This window comes from Peromyscus leucopus, chromosome 23, assembly GCF_004664715.2.
Source record: "Peromyscus leucopus breed LL Stock chromosome 23, UCI_PerLeu_2.1, whole genome shotgun sequence".
Taxonomy (NCBI): Eukaryota; Metazoa; Chordata; class Mammalia; order Rodentia; family Cricetidae; genus Peromyscus; species Peromyscus leucopus.
The window spans coordinates 44,565,660-44,587,419 of NC_051082.1; the positions used below are offsets into that span (position 1 = coordinate 44,565,660).

The 21,760-nt window shown below is 43.6% G+C and overlaps 2 protein-coding genes across 4 annotated transcripts in view; one reads left to right on the plus strand and one right to left on the minus strand.

Annotated features, from left to right (window-relative positions):
* The window catches only part of Eif2ak1 (eukaryotic translation initiation factor 2 alpha kinase 1), a 36,738-nt gene extending 14,980 nt beyond the window's left edge, over positions 1–21,758 (plus strand). The window contains exons 8-15 of one of the 2 annotated variants that reach the window (XM_028890347.2): positions 2,482–2,539; positions 3,197–3,521; positions 6,079–6,190; positions 8,382–8,482; positions 16,341–16,455; positions 16,652–16,734; positions 18,485–18,718; positions 21,406–21,758. In XM_028890347.2, coding sequence (XP_028746180.1) covers positions 2,482–2,539; positions 3,197–3,521; positions 6,079–6,190; positions 8,382–8,482; positions 16,341–16,455; positions 16,652–16,734; positions 18,485–18,718; positions 21,406–21,510 — 1,133 coding nt within the window. In that variant the 3' untranslated portion in view covers positions 21,511–21,758. The remainder of the gene's footprint in view (positions 1–2,481; positions 2,540–3,196; positions 3,522–6,078; positions 6,191–8,381; positions 8,483–16,340; positions 16,456–16,651; positions 16,735–18,484; positions 18,719–21,405) is intronic. The other variant, XM_037198489.1, reaches the window with a different exon arrangement.
* On the minus strand, positions 9,812–15,363 carry Ankrd61 (ankyrin repeat domain 61). 2 transcript variants are annotated; one of them, XM_028890349.2, is made up of 3 exons: positions 14,661–15,363; positions 12,795–12,892; positions 9,812–10,911 (listed from the first exon to the last, which is right to left on the minus strand). In XM_028890349.2, the coding sequence occupies exons 1-3, from the start codon at positions 14,961–14,963 to the stop codon at positions 9,966–9,968; spliced, it is 1,347 nt and encodes a 448-aa protein (XP_028746182.1). In that variant the 5' UTR covers positions 14,964–15,363; the 3' UTR covers positions 9,812–9,965. The 2 variants fall into 2 exon arrangements, with proteins under 2 accessions (XP_028746182.1, XP_037054385.1); XM_037198490.1 differs by having other exon boundaries at positions 12,795–12,895.
* Positions 21,759–21,760: the final 2 nt, after the last annotated feature.

Here is a 21,760-nt window from a genome sequence, read left to right on the forward strand (position 1 = left end):
AACTGGTCTTGAACTTAAAGAGGTCTGTCTGCTTCTGCTTCCTGAGTGCTGGGATTAAAAAGGTTGTGCCACCATACCCAGCTTTGAAAAAAAGACTTTTGTGCTTGAAAGTTTCCTCCAGTCTGCCCAGCCCCAAGGTCCCTCAGCCACTTATAAAATAATCAGTCAGAGGCTTAAAATTTTTCACAAACTGTATGGCCTATGGCAGGCTTCTTGCTAGCTAGCTCTTATAACTTAACCCATTTCTATTATCTATAAGTTATCAAGTGGCCATGGCATTACCAGTCTGCTGGCATCTTGCTGCTCCTCCCCGGTGACTGGCATCTCTCTAGACTCCATCTTTCTCTTTCCTGTCTCTCTCCTTGGGATTTCCTGCCTGCCTCTAAACTGCCTTGCTATAGGCCAAAGCAGTTTATTTATTAACCAGTGGGAACAACATATATTCACAGCGTACAGAAAGACATCCCTCAGGATTTTTTACATTTTATTTTTTTGAGACAGTGTCTATGTAGCTCTGGCTAACCTTGAACTCATGGAGATCTACCTGCCTCTGCCTCCCAAGTGCTGGGGTTAAAGGCATGTGCCACCACACCTACTACCTAGTTTATTTACTTTTAATTATGTGTATAAATATGTTTCTGTGTGTGGGAATGTACACACATGCTTGTTGGTGCCCTTAGGGTCCAGAAGAGGGTATTGGATTCCCTGGATCTGGAACTGGTAAGTTGTTGGCCACCTGACATGGGTGCTGGGAACAGAACTTGGGTCATCCTCTGCATCATAACTGCTGAGCCATCTCTGCAGCCCCTGGTTTGGTTTGTTGAGACAGGGTTTTACTCTGTAGTCCTGGCTGGCCTGGTATGCAGTACATGCCGGCCGCAAACCTGCTGCAGTCTCCTGCCTGTGCCTCCAGCGTGCTAGGGTCACTGGCATGGACCACTGTGCCCGGCTAAGGGAAGTAGTTTTTGTTGATACAAGTCAGCCATCCCTAGTCTAAAAATTGAGAATCTGAAAAGTTCCCAAATCTAAAACTTTTAGAACCTCATAAAAGCACATCATTTTTTGGGGAGCTTTGAACTTTTTTTGACTTTAGGACTGGGGAGACCTCTGGTATTCTGTACATACATTCTAGTAAAAAAAGAAAAAAGTCCCAAATCTGAAGTGCTTTGGTCTCTACCTCCCCCATGTACTCAATCTGTACATGAATGTCTAGTGAGCTTCTGCTCTTGAGCCAAATCTGCCCTGCCCTTGCACACACAAGCAGAGAATGGTGTTGTTTTTATTTACTTATTTAAAAAAAAAAATTTGAGACAACATCTGCACTATTAACAAGCCCCAATTAGTCTCAAAGTTAATTAGTTCAAGTTGGCCTTTAAGTCAAGATTCTATCTCAGCCTCCTGAGGACTAAGATTACAAGCATGTGCTGGTACACACAGTTTTAATTTTTTTTTTCTTAGTTGTTTTTTTTTTTTGTTTGTTTGTTTTTTGTTTTTTGTTTTTGTCAGTGCTGAGGATTGAACATGCTAGGCAAGCATTCTCTTACTGAGCTGTAGGAGGTTTTTCACTTTCAAATAGTCAGATGGAGGGTCTGGGAAATGGTTCAGCTGGTAAATGCCTGCCATGTAAGCAGAAGGACCTATTGGATCTCTAGCAATCATGCAGAAAGACACAGCAGGGTGCATCCCTAGTCCCAGCACTGGGATCCTTGGAGCCCATTGGCCGGCCAGCCTCGCCGAGGTGATGAGCTCCAGATTGAATGAGAGATTGTCTCAAAAAATAAGGTAAAGAAAGAGAAAGACAACAAGACATTGATCTCTGTTCTCCATAGGCATGTCCACACACATGCACACTAACACCCACATGCATGGGTGCATACACTCACATAAAGCCAAATGTATGGCCGTATATAGAGACACAAATGGAAGGAGTTGGTAGGTGAGTATTTTATGAAAAAAACATGAAATTCAAATTACAGTTCAATCATGTTTATTAAAAAACATGAGCTTACTTTAAGGATTTATTTTGTGTGTATATATGTGTGCGTGTTTGAGTATTATGTGTGTGTACCATGCGTGTGCAGGTGCCCGTGGAACCCAAGGAGGGTTTCAGATGTCTTGGAACTGGAGTTACAGGTGTTTGTAAGCTGCCTGATGTGGGTGCTGGGAACTGAACCCAAGTCCTCAAAAGAGCAGCAAATGCTCTGAAGTGCTGAGCCATTGCTGCAGCCCCAGCCGACTCACTGTTTGCCTGGAGTTGCTTTTCACTACAGCAAAACTAAGGTTGAGTCTGTGGGTCCTCCAAACCGACTATTCACTAACAGATCTCTAGAACCCTTGGCGATCTCTGCAGTTACTAGGGTGCCCCCATTTCTTAGACTCGCTGTGTTCCTGTTGACTTGCAGCTTCATTTGGTGCCGTCTGTATCTGAGCACTGAAAATCATGGCTGCTTACAGATGTTTGTGTTTATTTCTGTTTGGCAGACAGAGTTCCCATTCAACTGCCCTCTCTTGAAGTGCTGTCGGAGCATGAAGGGGACAGGTATGTGGGGTGGTGTTACTGCGCACATAAATAATCCTTTCCTGTCACCTGCAGTGACTCGCTTTTGTCTTTACTAGGAACTTGGGAGGAATGTTACAGACTTACTGTCTGCTTACTTTTTTTTTATCCTTCTGTCATTTTGCTTATTTTCCCTATAAAATACTAAGTTTCTTTCTCCTGTCAGAGTTGTACTTACTTCAGTTGAGTTCCTTGACACAGGGTCTTGCTGTGCAGCTCAGACTGTTCTTTAATTTACTTTGTAGCCCAGGCTAACTTCCAATTTCATAATCCTCCTCCGTCAGCTTCCTGGGTCTTGGGATTACATATGTGCACCACCATTTCTGGACCTCTGTCAATATTTCAAATCAAAGTTAATGCTAGACAGATTTGATACTCTTTTAAATTTAAGACAGGGTCTCATGTAGCTTAGGCTTGTCTAGAACTTGCTGTGTAGCTGAAATAGCCTTGAACTACTGATCCTCCTGCCTCTACCTCCCAGTGCGTTGATGCCGGGAACTGTGATTACAGGCCATGCCAAAAATACCTGCCTGGTGCTATTTATTTAGACATTTGTAAGGTTCATCCTGGAGTGAAAAAAAAATTTAGATACTCTTGTCATTTACATTCACGTTTGTCTTACTGTATTTTTATTTCTAGAGATCAAGGTGATGTCAAAGACAATGAAAGCAGCTCATCCATTATCTTTGCTGAACTCACCTCAGAAAAAGAAAAACCTTTTGGTGAATCTGACATTAAAAATGAGAATAACAACTTGGTGAGCTACACTGCTGATTTAGTGATCAGGAACAGCAGTGAATTTGAATCATCCGTTGAGCTCCAAGAAAATGACTTGACCGATTTGTCTATCAGACCAGTTGTCAAGCATCAGCTGCCACTGGGGCATAACTCAGACTTGGAAGGGAATTCTATATCCACGGATGAGTCCTCTGAAGGCAATTTGAACCTGCTGGAGCAGACAGAGGTAATGTGGTCTCCCAGATCCTGCTATGAGTTCACCCACAGCTATGTAAGGGGTTTGACTTTGTGCTACATCCTTCTTCTTTAGCTGACTTCTGGTGGTGCTCCATCTTTCCATCTGGCTATGTTTAGTCTCGTGGACTGTATGGTATTTTTCAGGTTTAGGCCACCCTCTCCTCCCTGCATACAGGGTTTTTATGTAGCCCAGGCTGACCTGGAGTGAGCTGTGTCATCAAAGATGACCTTGAACTTCTGATCCTCCTGCCTCTGCTTCTAGAATGCTGGAATTCCAGTTGTTACTCATTTCTGAGAATCAAACCCAGGGCTTTATGCATGCTAGTAAGCACTCCACTAACCCATCCCCAGCCCTGCTGTAAGGCCTTAGTAGTTAGTCTTCCTCATTTACTTAGCTCCTAGTAAGCTTTACTGCACCCCAGCTAGTCTCAATTGTGTGCCCCGGACTTGGAAGCGTCATTCACCATCTATGTCTAGAATATATTAGCATTATACCATAGATAGATACATATATATATTCACGAAGAACAAGTTTCTATTTTTGAAGTGCGATTTTTGGTGACTCCTGGAAGGTCAGTTGTTAGGGAACTTTTACTGTAGTAAGTTTACTAATATGCTTGTCAGACTCTCATTAATATTGTGTTTAGAAAACTAGAACATTAGGGGATGGAGAGATAACTCAGTTGTAAAATGCTTGCCATATAAGCCTGACCTGAGTTTGATCCCCAGAACTTACATAAAAGTTGGGTGTGGTGGTGCACACTGGTAATCCCAGCACTGGGGGAGTGAAGAGAGGTGGATATCTGGGGCTCACTGGCCAGCTAGTCTATCTTAACTGACACATCCTACACTCCAGTGAGAGATCCTGTCTCTAAAAACAAGATGGACAGCACCTGAGATTGAATTCTGGCTTCCACATAAACATGCAACTTGCATACACACATGAACATCCACAAACCCCATACATTGCACACACATGGAGTCTACATGACAGATTACAACCTGTCAGGATAGAGTTGGAAATCTGTATGTACCAAAATAATTTTTATGGAAGAATATGTATGTCTGCACACTTTCTTTTTAATAGAACATTTTCCTTAATGCTGAATTCAGTTGGCTCTTTAGCAAGACACTGTAGTTGGATTTTCTTTTGGGCTGCTAGTTCACAACTAATGGCACAGAGACTTATTACTAATTATGAAAGCTCAGCCTTAGCTTAGGCTTGTCCCACTAGCTCTTAGAACTTAAATTGGCCCATTTTATTTTATTTTTATCTATGTCACGTGACTCGTTACCTCATCTCTCCGTACTGCTCATGCCACTTCCTCCACATTTGGCTGGCGGCTCTGCCACCGCCTTACCAGAGTTCTCTTTCTGCCAGAAGTCTAGACCTCCATCCAGCTTTTTATTACACCAATCCCAACATTACATTTTCATGCAGTGTACAAATAGCCCACAACAAGACACAGTCTACAGAAGCCAACTGTCTTAGTTACTTTTTATTGCTGTGATAAGATACCATGACCAAGGCAACTCAGAAGAAAAGTTTATTTGGGGCTCTGTAACATGAAATCTAAATGGTCTTACAATATAAAACCCGGAGCCTGATATTGGGGTGACAGCTGAAAGATCAAAGAAGCAGAGCAAGCCACAGCCACCACCTCTCACCTCACCAACTCCTCAGCCTGAAAGGGCTTCAGCTGAAAAAGCATCCTCAAACTGAAAGGCTTCTAGTTCCTGTCTCCTCATTCCTTATAGACCTTTCTCCTCCCAGCCATTAAAGGCACTTGTTTCCCAAGTACTGGGATTAAAGGTGTGTGCCACCACTGCCTGGCTCTGTTTCCCTCCTAGACTGAGTCAATCTCATGTAGTCCAGGGTGACTTTGAACTCACAGAGATCCAGATGGATCTCTGCCTCCAGAATGCTAGGATTAAAGGTGTGTGCCGCCACTATCTGGCCTCTATGTTTAACCTAGTGGCTTATTCTGTTCTCTGATCTTCAGGTATATTTTATTCGGTTATACAATATATCACCACAGGGCTCACAGCTTTAGAGGGTTGGAGTCCATGTCCTTCACATGCATGGCAGGGAGCAGCATGTCAGCAGGCAGGCAGGCAGGGTGGCTGATGCAGTAGCAGCTCACCTTCTTTTTTTTTTTATTGAAAATAGTTTTTTGGTTTTTTTTTTTATACATTGTATTCTGATTACCATTTTCCCTCCTCCAACTTCACCCACACCCACCCAAATGTACATCCTTTCTCTCTCTCAGAATACCAACAGGCATCTAAAAAATAATAATGTAAAATACAATGAAAAGAAACCAGAATAGGTTACTCAGGGTTTCCTGCATGCTAAGCAAGCACTTTACCAACTGAGCCCCATCTCCAGCCTCAGACTGCAGTGTGATCTTAGTTAATCAATCTCCTGTAGGAGACTTTAGGCAGCGGTTAGTCATGTTGTTTGACCTAAAGTAGGCCAGTGAGTGTTCGTTGACAGAAGAAGAGTATGAAACTCGGCAGATGGGAGCATGCTGTGTGTCCTCTAGGTTCGGTACCACCTGATGCTGCACATCCAGATGCAGCTGTGTGAGCTGTCCCTGTGGGACTGGATAGCCGAGAGGAACAAGCGGAGCCGGGAGTATGTGGATGAAGCTGCCTGTAAGTACCATCTATAAGTCTGTTTATTTCAGTATGTTTCAAAACCAGCTATGAATTTGGTAGTTATCTGTGATAAAGTGTTTGTTGGTATTGGTGGTGGTTGATGTTAACTGTCAACCTGACAGGATGTAGAATCACCTGGATTTGTGTTGACACACCTATGAGGGATAATTTAGGTTAGGTTAGTCTCTGGGGATGCCTGTAGGGGGGTTTCTTGATTAGGCAGACAACTTTCCCTGAGTTGTGACTCTGGACTATATGACAGAGAGAAAATAAGCTGCGTGATAATATTCATTCATTGCTTTTCAACTTCCGACTGGAGGTGTGTGACCAATGGCTTCCAGCTCCTGCCACCACAGGTTACACTCCTGTGACGATGCACTGTGACCTTGAACTGGGAGCTGAAATAAGTCTTTTCTCCTTGAATTGCTTTTGTCGGGGCATTTTATAATGGCAACGGGAAACGAAACAAAGACAGTATTTAAATTGTAACTTAGAATTTAGATCTAAATAGAAATTTCGAATAGAAATTTTTTGGTGTATATATATGCTAAATGTACATATTTGTGTGAATGTGTGCACATTTGCATGTTGTGGAGACAATGTGTATGTGTGCACATTTGCATGTTGTGGAGACAATGTGTGTGTGCACATTTGCATGTTGTGGAGACAATGTGTATGTGTGCACATTTGCATGTTGTGGAGACAATGTGTGTGTGTGCACATTTGCATGTTGTGGAGACCATGTGTGTGTGTGTGTGCACACACACATTTGCATGTTGTGGAGACCAGAGGTTGATCTTAGGTGTCTCCCTCAGTCATTCCCTTCCTTATTTTTGAGACTGTGTCTTTACTGAACCTTGAGCTTACAGATTTGGCTGGGTTGGCTGGCCAGTGAGCTCCAAAGCCCTGCCTGTCTCAGAGAAGTAACTAATGAGTCCTGAAACAGTAGTGTCGTTAGAGACAAGAGAAGACTGAAAAATTGTCTCTAGCCAGAGGAATTATGGGAATGACAGTTGGGATTGCAGACATAAGCCAGCCCTGCCTGCCCTGCCCTTGCTGTTGAGCTCTCACTGTAGCCATTGTGGTTGGTGGCTCATACCTTCAATCCCAGACGCAAGAGGTTGACATGAAAGGCTGTCTTGAGTTCCAGGCTACAATTTGAGACTCTGTCTTCAAAAGGGGTTGGTGAGAAGGCTCAGTGGTAAAGGTGCTTGTCCCCTAAGCCTGACAATCTGAGATGGATCCCTTGGATCCACATGGTAGGAGGAGAAAACTGACTCCACAAATTGACATTCACACAGGCTTATGGCACATGTACACAATGCACACACACACTCATATGCACATAAGTAAAATCTTTTAAGAATTAAAACCTACAACTCCTCCTCCTGTTTTCATGTTACTAAACATGTTAGGGAAAGTCCATAATTCTTTAAAAAGTTGTTTTAGTACAGGGCATCCAAACTTGTGCACTATGACCTTGGTTTCTACAAATGTGTTGGGCTGCATTCGTAACTGTCCTGGGATACATGGATGGGCCTCAGGCTGGATGTGTCTTAAAACCATTAAAAACCACTCCACTATCTAAGTGAACTGTTCATCCCTCCTATGTTTTGACTGTATTCTTCATTATTCAGTCAATTTTAGCAAATCTGAGAAATGATGGAGAGAAGCTTATGCCTTGAACAAAATTTATCTTCCCCCACTCCCTTTTTGAGATAGGGTCTCACTGTGTAGCTCAGGTTGGCCTAGAACTAGAGGTGGTCCTCTTGCTACAACTTTCCAAGTGTTAGGATTATAAACATGAGCTGCCATGCCTAGGTAATTTATGTTTTATCTTATTCTGGTGTTTATAATAATGTCTTAATCCAGTGTGGGCTAGGACTGTAGATTAGCCTTCAACTCCAGCATGTTAAGACTCAAAGAGGACTGAAGCTGTAATTTAGTCACTTAATGCCTGGTTAGTGTTTAGAAAGTCATTAGTTACAGAGTTTCTGGCTAAGCTAAGTTCCTTTTTGGAAGCAAAGTGTCAGTGTTGGGTTTCAGTCTGTTTTAGGCAATTCTGGAGTGTTTGACTGTTGAAGTTTCCAAGATTAATTTGTTGAGAACATTTAACATTTAGATGTTAATATCATTTAATGAGTTCAAAGAAATAGGGATATAAAACCATTTGTTTTTAAAATTCCAGGTCCCTACGTTATGGCCAGTGTTGCAACAAAAATATTTCAAGAATTGGTGGAAGGTGTCTTTTACATACATAACATGGGCATTGTCCACAGAGATCTGAAGGTAAGGCAGATTACTACACCTGTGAGCACAGTAGTGGTGTCTTTCAGGGATGACTTGATGTGGGGTCATGGAGTGCAATGAGGTGACACACCCTCATTCTTCTGCTTAGGAGGTTGTCACTGCTGTCAAGGAAATTGTTATTCCAGAGGTCCAGAACTCTTGGCTGGGAAGATGGCTCAGTCAATAAAGAGCTTGTTATTTGTATCTCTAGAATCTGCATAAAAAGCCAGGTACAGCAGAGTGCTGGGGAAGCAGAGACAAGAGGATTCTGGGGTTTACTGGCCATCCAGTTAGGTGGATTAATTGAGAAAGATGTCCAATGTCAACTTTTAGCCTCTGAATACATGAACACATGCATGTGTATACTCCCCCAATCACCACCCCCCATACTTAAAAAGAAATCCTAAATTGAATTTGAAAGCAATAATTTGGGGTTATTTGAACATTGGTTGAAGTATGAATACAGTAAGGCATAAATATACTGATTACTAGTATGGTGATGGTAAATATACTCAATGTTGGTAGAAGTGGTTATATGTTAACTGCAGCCTTAGAGATTAAAATGTTTCCAGGAGGGCCGGGCGGTGGTGGCGCACGCCTTTAATCCCAGCACTTGGGAGGCAGAGCCAGGCGGATGTCAGAGTTCCAGGCCTGGTCTACAAATTGAGTTCCAGGAAAGCCACAAAGCTACACAGAGAAACCCTGTCTCTAAAAACAAACAAAAAGTTCCCAGGAAATGGTTTGGGTTTTTTGTTGTTGTTGTTTATCTTGGAAAAAAAAATGCTAGTGGTGGCAGTAGTGGCGCACACCTTTAATCCCAGCACTCAGGAAGCAGAGGCAGGTGGAGCTCTGTGAGTTTCAGGATAGCCAGAGCTACACAAAGAGGAACCCTGTCTCAAAAACAACAACAAAAAATCCATCCATCACATACCTTTTATCCCAGCCCAGGAGGCTGAGATAAGTCTAGAGCTCTTCAGGGGTCTATAGTGAGTCATGTCTCAAGGACCCAAAGTAAAATCAAAACCCCAAATCCCTCAAACCAAACCACAATGATAAAACAATTCTAGCAGACAAGAGGGTCAATTAGCTTGAGGTTATCCTGGACTACATAGTGAGACCTTGTCTCACCAAACCAAAACGAACCACCCCAGAAAACAAACTGAAAACCCCATAGGGACTATTTTAGTTTTAATTCATAAAAGACTATCAAGGAAGAATAAAATACACTTTCTTTTTTGACTGACAAATCTTAAAGCAATTAGCCCACTTTTCAGGCCAAAATTTAAATCATGGGAAAGGGATCTAGATAAAACCTTAGAAGACCATGAGTTAATGTGCAAGTCACTTTAATGTTTTGGGAAGGGATTAAGAGCCAGTAGTTTGTGCATTGCAATGTAAAGTGAAGTTCAAGTGTTTTCTGGTCCATGTCTAGCCAGAAAACAGTTTGAGTTGCTGAGATATCTGGACTGAGGGTGTGGAGCTCTCATTTCAAGAGGTAGTCAAAGTCATAGAAGGTATATATGGAGTTCCATAGCTTCCCAGGGAGAAGTTTCTTCAGGTGGAATTTGTACTTCTCACCATAAACATTCCTGATGTTTCTCTTACAGATGGCCTCTAGGGATAAGGGTTTTTTCGCTAACTTTATTAGAGTTTCCCTTAGGAGGTGGAATTCTGGTAGCATGATTCCTGCAGGTAGAAGCCCTTGCTTATTGCTCAGTCTTAAAGGGTAAGTGCGATAAAGTAGTCTAGCCAGAAGTGTTACGTCTCTGATATTGGAACTGCGCTGAAGGTACATATAAATTGGAGATTCCCCATTTTTTGTTAAAATGTTAACATTTGCTTCAAATTCCAGCAAGAGGTTGATTATTACCTCTCTGCCTCCAAAACATGCCTTGTGCAGAGCTGTTTGGCCTTCGTGGTCTTGGGCATTGACCTGGGCTCCATGACTCAGCAGCAGACGGATGCAGCCCACCCCTGCAGCCAGCAGTTGGCCGGCTTTGCTTGATGCGGTGCACACTGCCAGCTTCAGAGCTGTGTTTCCAGTAGATGAGATGGCACAGTTCACATTGGCCCCACAGGCAATGAGTGTCTCTATCATGTTTTTGTCCAGTATTTCTGCAGCCATGTGAAGCGGCGTCATGCTGGCTTCATTCGTAGCATTGACCTGGGCACCATTTTGGGCCAAAAGGGAGAGAACTGGATAGGAGCTATACGTTATGGCCAGGTGCAAGGGTGAATGTTTGTTGCTATTGTCTACCCGGGCATTTACTTGAGCTCCATGTTCACACAAAATGCTCAGACACATGACAGCATTGTTCTGAATGTCTGTCAGGATCTTTTGGATCTGGGTACTGGGTTTGGTCCACGTGGTAGAAGTGATTGGCCAGTTTAGCAGCATCTGGTGAAGAGTGGTGAGGCCTTGAGCATCCCTGGAAGGGATTTATCACAGGTTAAGCCAGGTTCACTCCAGAAAGGGACTCTCCATGAAGAATTAATGCTCAGGAAGGCAACACTGACTGCAAATAACACCTAGTAATTCGTTCTCTCTCCCTCTCTCTCTCTCTTCCTTTCTCTCTCTCCCTCTGTAGGGGCGTGGGAGTGGTGTAGATACAAGTTGATTGTATGTGTGTGTGTGTGTGTGTGTGTGTGTGCGTGTGCGTGCGCGCGCGCTCGGTGCATGCTCAGGTACATATGAACTTGTGTACATGTGGAGGCTATAGGTCAATGATAAGTGTATTTCATGATTGTTGTCAACCTTATTTTTTGAGAGAAGTTCTCTTGACTGCATCTGGAACTCATTGATTTGGCTAGACTGGCTAGCAAGTGAGCTCTGGCGATCCGTGTGTTCCTTCCCCCACTCCTCAGCACTGGGGTTATAGACCATGTGCTCCCGCACCCGGCTCTCCCACAGGTGCTGGGGAGTGAACTCAAGTCTTTATGTTTGGATGGCAGGTGCTTCACCAACTCAGCTGTCTCCTTAAGCCCCTGGTGGTAATTTTAAAGAAGTGTGGCAGTCTGTATTGCTCGGTGTCTTAGAGGTTTTTTTGGTCCCTGCTGAGTAGAACCTAGCCTTACAGAAGCCTATTCAAGGTTGCTCCTTTTGGGACTGTGGCCCCTTTAAGGCTGTCCCTTGGTTGCTTCTGTATCCCCAGAATCATGCATAGCTCTGGACTGGTTCACTGGGTATTCAGTAAAAATATGTGGACCTAGGTGTGAGCTATGAATATCCCAGAAGTGGACATTAAAAGCCAGCACTCCCATTCTCTCAGTGTCCTGTTCTGTCTGTCCTCTCTCTGACACGTTCACTTACAAGGATAGGAGAGTCAGTCGGTGGCAGGCCTTGAATCTGGACACCTGCCTTTTTCTGAAGCCACTGAAGCCAGTTCCCTCTCATACCCTGCTCCAACCCAGGTGGAATGAGTGGGCCCTCATCTCAGGATTGCCTCCAAAGTGTCTCTGTTGTGGCAGTGAAAAGGGAAGGTTTATCACGAGAATTTGACTGCTTCCCTGACATTAGGAGCTGGTGTTCAGTTCCCCTGGGTTTGGAGAAACAGCAGGGCATCTCGGCCTCCTGAGGGCATGCGTAGTCTGGGATGGAAAGCAGGCAGGCTAGAGAGCTAAATGAATGCTGCATGTGGGCAATATTCTGGAAAGGTGCAGAACCTCATCCAGGGGCAGGAAAGGGCCTTTGAGGAGCCCCTGAAGAGATAGGATGAGTCAGTGGCTCAGGCTTAGAGGCCAGCCATGGAGAAGATAGGCCAAGCTGGAGCTGGTGGTGCCAGAAGAGGGTGCGAACAAGATAGAGAGGGCGGATTTTCTGAGCAGGGTAAGGATAGTACCCAGAAGTTGTATTATTTTTATATTGCACATATAATTCTTTGATTTGTCCAAATGTATTCATTGGGCCATAGTGTTCAAAAATCAGAGATAAGAGTGTGAGCAAGATAAACTTCTCTTTGATGAAGCTAAGGGTCCTCTGGAGGGTCATACACAAGAGAGCTTATCATCTTGTTTGTTTGTTTGTTTTTCCCCTTCTTATTTCTCATATTGTAAAAATTCCTGAGTGCTCTAGTCCAGACTTAAGGTGTTTTCTACAGTTGAGCCACTACTTCATATGTGTTCATTACCTGGCTGGTTAGTATTCTTGTATTAGGCCCAGTTTTTCAGTCCCTCACCTTGTCAGTAAAGCATGTTTTGTCCACACATAGTCTGTACTATGGGACAGGTATCTTACACACACACACACACACACACACACACACACACACACACACACACACACCATGCTTGATGGCATGTTGAGTTAACTTACCTTACTTCTGTGTCAGCCCCGTGTTGTAACAAGCAAAGCAAACTTTGTGGCTTGCGGTATTCGGCGGCCAGATGGATGGGGAAGATAGCCCGAGTCTGCTGCTGGGAAACCACAGTGCGTTACAGACGTGGCTTACACAGTGCATTACAGACATGGCTCGCTGTTCCAAGGCCTAAGTACTTTAGCATTGGTTTGGCATTTCTTCAGTTCATGCATTGAGATTTTTTGTTCTTTTTTTTGAGACAGTCTCTTTATGTAGACCAACCTAGCCTGGATCTCACAGAGAAATCCACCTGCCTCTGCCTCCCAAGTGCCAAGATTAAAGCCACAAGCCACCATTCCTGGCTAAAGATTTTCCTTTTCTGTTCCATTTTTTTCTTTTCTTTTTTTTTATACTTTTTAAAAAATTTATTTGTATTTTATGTACATTGGTGTTTTGCCTGCATGTATGTCTGTGTAAGAGTGTCAAATCCCCTGGAATAGGAGTTATAGACAGTTGTGAGCTGTCATGTGGGTGCTGGGAATTGAACCCAGGTCTTCTGGAAGAGCAGCCAGTGCTCGTAACCGCTGAGCAATCTTTCCAGTCCCTCTTCCCCCACACCCCCTCCCATTGCCTGTTTTAAATGGCCCATAGCTGGTGAATTTTAAAAGTAGAGTTGGTGTGTTAGAGCTGGGCATGTCGGTGCACACCTGTAAATAACCCTGTAGCACCTGGAAGGTGGAGAAGGATCAGGAGTGCAAGGCCATCTTTGGCTACATGAGTCTCTGTATCCTTTCCCTGCAAAAAGTATAAGTATGGATTCTCAAAGCAATTGAAATAACACACAAAACTTTGAAAATTAATTGCTGTAAAGTCAGTAGCAGATTGCTTTGAAATAATTTAGTCCTTAAATTAACCCACAAGTTTATTAACAAGAACATGTTCTATTTTATAGGTCTTGCCAAAGCCATTATCAGCTGTGAAACTTGCATTTCCAAGGTTTTCAGATAATGCAGCGTATGTTCCTACTGTGATTAACCAAGCTGTTTATACTACTTCTAAAATACGTATGGAAGGTTTACACTGTGACTACAAGATAAGGAGAGTGAGACAAAGGAGGGTGGCTTTCTTTTGGGGGAAAGAAAAAGAGAAAGCTAATTAGAAAAGCAGTATTCAAGCAGCCTTGCTGGCTCATCCCTGTAATCCCAGTGCTCTTGGGAGCCGGAGACTGAAGGATTGTTAATGTGCTTTAGGTCAGCTTGGGTAAGTTGGTGAGTTCTAGGCCAGCCTGTACTATAGAGTAAGATCCTGCCTCAAACAAAACAAAACACAACAGTTGTCATATAAAAACCTAGGAAAGTGTGTATCCGAGTGAAAAATAGTTCACCTGCATGATGTAACCGGGGTGGGTGTGTTCTGAGAGGGTGATGTTACTCTCCTTCCGGTCACACAAGGTGTGTGGTGAGTGGAAGTGGACTTGCAGACTGGGGTATCCTGGACCTGGGTGCTGCACTGCTGAGCGCTAGGTGTTGTGAAGCCATGAGGAGCTCAGGGAGTCCCCAGGGCATTGGGGTAGTTCCTCCCAAAGCCTCTGGCTGGAGTGTGTGTGTGTGTGTGTGTGTGTGTGTGTGTGTGTGTGTTGTTGTTGTTGTGTGTTGTTGTTGTTGTGTGTGTGTGTTGTTGTTTGTTTGTTTTGTTTTGTTCTTGAGACAAGATCTCACCCTATAGCTCAAGCAAACCTAGAACTTACTATGTATCCCAGGGTAGCCTTGAACTTGAGGCAGTCAGTACTCTTGCCTCAGCCTATCAAGTGCTGGAATTAGAAGGGTGTACCACCACTTCCAGTTCCATTGTTTCTTTAAAGCGACTGAGAGAATAGGAAGTACCTGGCTCAGAAGTAGTCTGCTGGTGGGGTTGGCCAGGATGGTCAAGGGCTGGTTGACAGGGTGGGTTCTGAGGAGTGTCTTGATTATGTTACAGTCTTCCTTGAGTATGGCCTCATAAAGTCTAGAGTGCAGTGTAGCCACTGAGCTGTCCTCCAGCAGCATGGCACTGTCCTCCACGAGGTCCCTGCTTCCCCTCTTGGTTATGTTCCCCATGAGAAAGTCTCTAGAGCAGGGGCTGATGAGGTGAGTGGATGCTGCTATGGGATTGGTCAGTTTCCATCTCTTATGATGTTGACCTCTCATCTCAGTTCTAGAACTCTTCTAGAACTGTGTTTGTCAACAAAATCCATTTCTATACTGGAGCCAGCCCTCGTGAGACTTTGTTCCCTCCTGCCAAGTGCAAGCAGTTTCTCAGCTTTTCTCCTCAGTTATTAACAAACAAGCAAACAAAACAAAAAACCCATACTGGCATCTTATAGCTAAAATCATTTCCCCTGTCCCTTACACATCAACTGTAATTAAATCTAGGAAGGCCAGTGAGATGGCTGGGGTAAGATGCCTACCAACAAGCATGACAACCTGCAGGGGTCCACATGGGGAGACTCCTGCAAGTTGTCCTTTGACCCCATCCTCACCCCATGGTGTGTGCATGCATGCACACACAGTTTTTTAAGGGACTCTTAGCAGGACCAAAACACAGTGGGTCATATATTGACATATATATTAACATAAAAGTGAGTTACATATTGCAACTTTAAATGTTTTAATTTTAGTAAAATTATATACAACTCTTTTTAGTAAAATTATATACCTCTCTTCTCCCAGTTAGATTGTAATGTTGCTGCTAATGTTATTTGAAACATATAGCTCTGGCTTGCTTCAAACTCACTGTGTAGCTGAGGATGACCTTGAAGTTGGGATCTTGCCTTCACCTCTCTAGTGCTGGATTGCAGACACGTGCTACTTTATGCATTGCTGGAGTTGGAACACAGTGCTTTGTTAATGCTAGGCAAGCACTCTGCCAGCTGAGCTACATCCCCTACCCCTACTAAGTTTCAGTTTCTTTAAATTGAAACTTGTTCCTGAGTGGCCAGCTTTTCAGTTTTGTGTGTGAGTGTATATGTGGTGTGCTCAGTGTTTGTGTGGTGTGTCTGTCTTGTCTGTCTGTGTATATTGGGTGTGTGTGTCTGTATGTGCGTAAGCCAGAGGAGGATTTGGGGTGTCCTGCTCCATCGATCTCTACCTTATTCTCTTGATACAGTGTCTCTCACTGAACCTGGAGCTAGGAGGCTGATAGCCAACATGCCCCAGTGATCCTCTTGTATCTGTTTCATGTAATGCTGGGATTAGAGGTACTCCTGTAGCCACACCCAGCTTTTTACTTGAGTATTGGGGACTTGAACTCAGCTCCTCTTGCTTGCACATCCAACACTCTCCTCACTGAGCCACCTTCTTAGCCCAGCAACTTTTGGTTTGTTTGAGATAGGGTTTTGTTGTATAGTCCTTGATGACCTAGGACTCACGATGTAAACCTGACTGGTGTCATAATTCACATTGATCCTCCTGCCTCTGCCTAAGTTCTTGTATTACTGATGTGAGCCTCCATGCCTGGCAACTCCTAACACAAGTTTCCACATTTATTTTAAGAAATCTGAGTTGTCTTTTTCTGTTTATTTGTAGCCTAGAAATATTTTTCTTCATGGCCCTGATCAGCAAGTAAAAATAGGAGACTTTGGTCTGGCCTGTGCAGACATCATACAGAAGAGCTCAGACTGGACCAGCAGAAATGGAAAGGGTAAGGACTTGTTTGGTCACTTGCTGTGTTTCTTTCTGCATTTAAAAATAGAGAGATGGTCGAACATGTCCTCATATACAGAGGATCAGAACTTTCATAGCAAAGCTCAGATGAGGCCAAAAGGCAGCTGGCCCTCCGGAGCCGCAGTGCTCTGCTCACATCCCAGTAAGTAGCTCAGTGGCCTTTTCCCTTGCAGGAATGCCGACACATACGTCCAGAGTGGGGACCTGTCTGTATGCGTCACCCGAACAGTTGGAAGGATCCGAGTATGATGCCAAGGTACTGTTTGTTTTCAGCTTTTCCTCCATTTGTCGAGGAGGTTAGAACAGGTAGACTAGTGAGTGCAGTTCTGTGACAGAGCTGAGTCCTGCAGGTGACCCATCACCTCAGACTACCCTAGGAAGCCCCCCCCCCACACACACAAAAACTAAATAATGAAAATAATTTAAAAAAAAAAAGATTCCCTTTTCACACAGCTGCATATGTGTTGCCTTCAGGCGACTTGACTTTCAAAATCCATGGCTGTCACTAAACATTGAAGTCAGCCTTCCCTTTAAAATGTCACCATTCACCTCAGCAGGCTAGACTTCATGGAGGTCTCTTCAACCTTTCATTCTTCTGACTTCAAGCCTAAGTAAACAAATGGTACTGGGAAGTGAACCACCTGACTGCCTTGAAGGAGAATGAAGACACTGGAAAGTTTTAACCCTCTTTGATGCTTGAAAAATGTTAAATGCCTTTTCAGTTCTATTTTTAATTTTTAAGACATTCTACATTTTCCTCTAGTGCTTTACTGGCTTTATTTTTTGTGGTGCTGAGGTCTGACACCAGGGCCTTGAGTGTCCTAGTCAAGTGCTCTACCACTGAGCCGCATTCCAAGTCCCTTTGTATTTTATTTATTTATTGGTTCTTTTGTTTTGTTTTGTTTTGAGACAGGGTTTCTCTGTGTAGCCTTGGCTATCATAAAACTAGCTCTGTAGACCAGGCTGGCTTCGAACTCACAGAGATCTGCCTGCCTCTGCCTCCCAAGTGCTGGGATTAAAGGTATGTGCCATCTCCTCCCGGCTCCTTTTTACTTTTTTAAGAAAAGATCTATATAGCCCAGGCTGGCTTCCAACTCATGATCTTCCCACCCTAGCCTCCCAAGTACTGGGATGATAGGCATGGGCTGTCATATCTGGTTTTTAAAATAAACCTCTTTTCAATATAACAGCCTCGTCAGTGATTTTTTTTTTTTTTGATGAATCATTTGTTTTTCAGTGACTAGAAAAGGAGTTGCCAGAAAAATTCATTGCTGTCCTTAAGAGCCTATCACCCTACTAAGCTCTTTTTAGGGAAACCAGAACAGATTTTATATAGTTTAGAAATATTGACAAGAATATGTATGCTGGAGAGATGACTTGGTGGTTAAGAGTTTTTGCTGCTCTTTCAGAAGACCAGAGTTTGGTTCCCAGCACCCACATCAGGCTGCTCACAGCCATGTGGAATTCCACTTTCAAGGAATCTTATGCTCTCTTCTGGCTTTTGTGGGCACCCTCATACATGTGGCACACACTCGAATAAATTTAAAAAAAAAAAGAGAGAGAGAAGTGCTCAATTATGAATAGAGGCTAGCCTTAGTAGGACCTGGTGACAGTCTCCTGTTGCTAATACCAGGAGTTGTGTGTGTTTAGTCATTTTTCCTGGTTACTCTGTCAGGCCTGGATTATGCTGGGTTGGTGAGAAGATAACCCTGTTGTAGGGTACTGTTGTGTCTATTGGGAGCTATCCTTGCCCTTTATCCAACCATTGTCCTCCAGGGCCCTGTATGCCCTCTCTGGGTTTAAAAGGGATGGAGTTAGGAAAGTCCCAGACATGTCTTACCTGAGGCATGTGTCTGCTGTTGAGGCCTGAGACATCCTGCTGTGCTGCCTTCTTGGCTGATGCTGTAAAGCCTCATTCTTGGACATCCTTACTTGGGAGGCTACACTGTTAGAAGTGCTCTCCTAACTTTAACAAACCTTGCATGCTCATTTATCTTCCTCTGCAGTCAGATATGTATAGCCTGGGTGTGATCCTGCTCGAGCTCTTTCAGCCATTCGGGACAGAAATGGAGCGAGCAACAGTCTTAACAGGCATAAGGACTGGTCGGATACCCGAATCCCTTAGTAAAAGGTGTCCCGTGCAAGCCAAGTATATCCAGCTCCTAACTGGGAGGAATGCATCACAGAGACCGTCTGCTCTTCAGCTGCTGCAGAGTGAACTTTTCCAGACAACTGGAAATGTATGTAACATTTTCTTTTTTTAATAGTTACTGAACATTCACTTTGGGTTGGGTATGATCCCAAGAGCTTGCTTATTTATTTATCGACAGCATCTCACACTATAGCCCAGGCTGACCTTGAACTCACAGCATTCCTGTCATAGCCTCTTGAGTGTGAGGATTGCAGATAATGAGCTATCAAATCAAAGAGCTTTAGATAAGCTTGTCTTTCAGTAGGCTCATAACTCTGAAGCTGATACTGCTAATCTCCCTTTCATAGATGAGAAAGTTAAGTAATTCATCCCACAAACAATGACAGATACTGTTACTCTGTGTAATATACTCCTTACTTAGAAATCTGGCTGTCCATCTTGAATCACTGTTTACCCTTAGCCCTCAGGCTGTTCTGTATGTTAGAAATTCCTTGAGGGAAGCCTTCCCTGGACTGGTAAGATGGCTCAGCGGGTAAAGTACTTGGCAGGCAAGTCTGACACCCAAGTTGGCTTTCCTAGAACCCATGGAAGGCTAGAGAGAAGCTTGCCTCCCACCCCCCATAGATATGGTCCATGGGATGTGCACCTCCACCCAACCAAAAACACACACCTAATAATAAATAAAAATAAAACTCTGTCCTGTACTAGGGGCAGATTATTTCATACCACAACAGTACAGATCTTCAAACCAACCTTTGTTTCATGGTAGCCAGTGAAATCTTAACATTTCTTTTCATGCTGAGCAAAATATGAAACTCAAAATAGAATTTGTTCCAGTTGTGAATTAATTCCATTTCAGAAATATTTGAGTTTGGGGGTTTATGGAAACAAAATAATTAAGCCTATACTGATAGTTCCCTAAGAATTTCAGGTACTGAATTAATACAAATAACATAGTCCAGGTAAGTGATGATACACAGCCAAGTAGCTGTTCTAAATGTAGTCTAGATTATTTTATCTTTCTGTCCTTACCTTGCTATGTAAGGAGAAAGGTTTTATTTTTTCCTTTCTTACCTAGTGTACTTTTTTTTTTCCTTTTTCCGGAGCTGAGGACCGAACCCAGGGCTTACCCTTGCTAGGCAAGAGCTCTACCACTGAGCTAAATCCCCAACCCACCCAATGTACTCCATAGTAAAAAGGGCAGTGATTCTAAGCAGGAATGGACAGTAGTGGTAGGGACGGCCCCTGCATATCTTTCAGCATGCCACGTCTGAAGCTGGCTTTCTCCTATCATATGGCGATGATGCCAAGATAGTGCCTCCTCTACATGGGGAAACAGTAGAGGAGTCTTTTTTTTTTTTTGTCTCTAAAACCTAAGGTTTCATTAAAATTTATTCAAGATATATTTTTTAGCAAGCCTGGCCAGCCTTGACATTGTAACACAAGTTCTTTTTATGTTTGTTTTTTTTCCTTTTTTGGTTTTTTTCGAGACAGGGTTTCTCTGTAGTTTTGGTGCCTGTCCTGGATCTTGCTCTGTAGACCAAGCTGGCCTCGAACTCACAGAGATCCACCTGGCTCTGCCTTCCATGTGCTGGGAATAAAGGCGTACGCCACCACTGCCAGGCACAACAGAAGTTCTTGTACAAAGTTTACACTTGAGAACCATGGAACCAAGTTACAAATGAATGTATGTGTGTACACATTTGTATGTGCATGTATGTATACACACACACGTTTTAACTAGGTTACAGTTCTGTGTTGGGCCACATTCTAAGCTACCCCTAGCCTCATATAGTCAGTCACATGTGGCCTGTGGGCCCCAGGTTGGTCCTGGATGCCTAGTGCTACTAAACTAGCAGCCAGCCCACCAACAGTCAATCTGCATTCGAGCAGTATGCAGTATTTGAAGAGCAGTACCCAAGTGTCAGACTTTCCAGGTATGGTCTCCAGGTCAGCAGAAGTACAGAAGAATGTACTGTGACTGTGAGAATATGATAGCATTCTCTGGCCTCTAATCCTCTCCATTCTCTAACCTACTAACAAACTCTGGGAAGACAAGGAGTGGAGGGCTGCACTTTATGGATCCAGAAGTGATTCTGATTGGCACTAGCTTGTGAACCACTTACAGTGACTTTTTGAAAGCTAGCTAGGAGGCTAGGAAGGTGGTTGATTTATTAAGAAAGGTGCTTGCCTTAGAAACATCAAGGTTGGCAAAACAGGTCAGTGGATAGGGCACATACTGCCAAGTCTGATAATCATTTCAGTCCTTGGAACACACATAGTGGAACTTCTGAACTCCACAAGTGCATCATGGTACATGTACACACCCACACACATATACAAAAATAAATGTTAAGATCTAATTTCTAAATATATATATAATGAAATATCCAAGTTTGGTAGCATGCACCTGTAATCCCAATGATGTTGAGAGGTGCAAAGAGGCAGATCCCTGGAAATTCGTGAGCCAGCTATCTTGGCCTGGGTGGCAAATGAAGTTCCAGGTTAATGCCTTGTGAACTACCACCAGGACTCACAGACTTTGAAAGAAGACACCTGGTGAGCTCCCGTCATAGGCATCTGTTCATGGAGCAGTTGCCAGCTTGAAGCAGCACATAATTGTAGTCGATACTGTGGCAACTTGACATTTGACCCTTGCAGAGGTGGTGACTGGCGATATTCGGGCTGTGCTAGTTGCTGTTCAGGCACAGCCAGTTTGTATGAACATGTCAGAGGCCAGCCATTTTAATGGAGCTTAAAATGTTTTCTTTCTAGGTTAATCTCACATTGCAGATGAAGATAATAGAGCAAGAGAAGGAAATTGAAGAACTAAAGAGGCAACTCAGCCTCCTTTCCCAGGACAAAGGGCTGAAGGGATGAGAGGGAAAGTGGGGGCCTACCTGTGTAGCCTGAATTATGCTGCCCACCATGGGAAAGTGGACTTACACTCTTAAAATAGTCAACAGCAATGTAAATTTTCAACCCTTAACTGGGGACAGATGGTGTTATTCCCAGTTGTACTTAGCAAACCTATGCAAAGATATAAAAGGACCCCCAGCTTCCTTTTCCTCAAGGAACCCTTTCATGACCCAAGACTGCACTAAATTGAGCCTGTTCCTCCTGCCCTCTC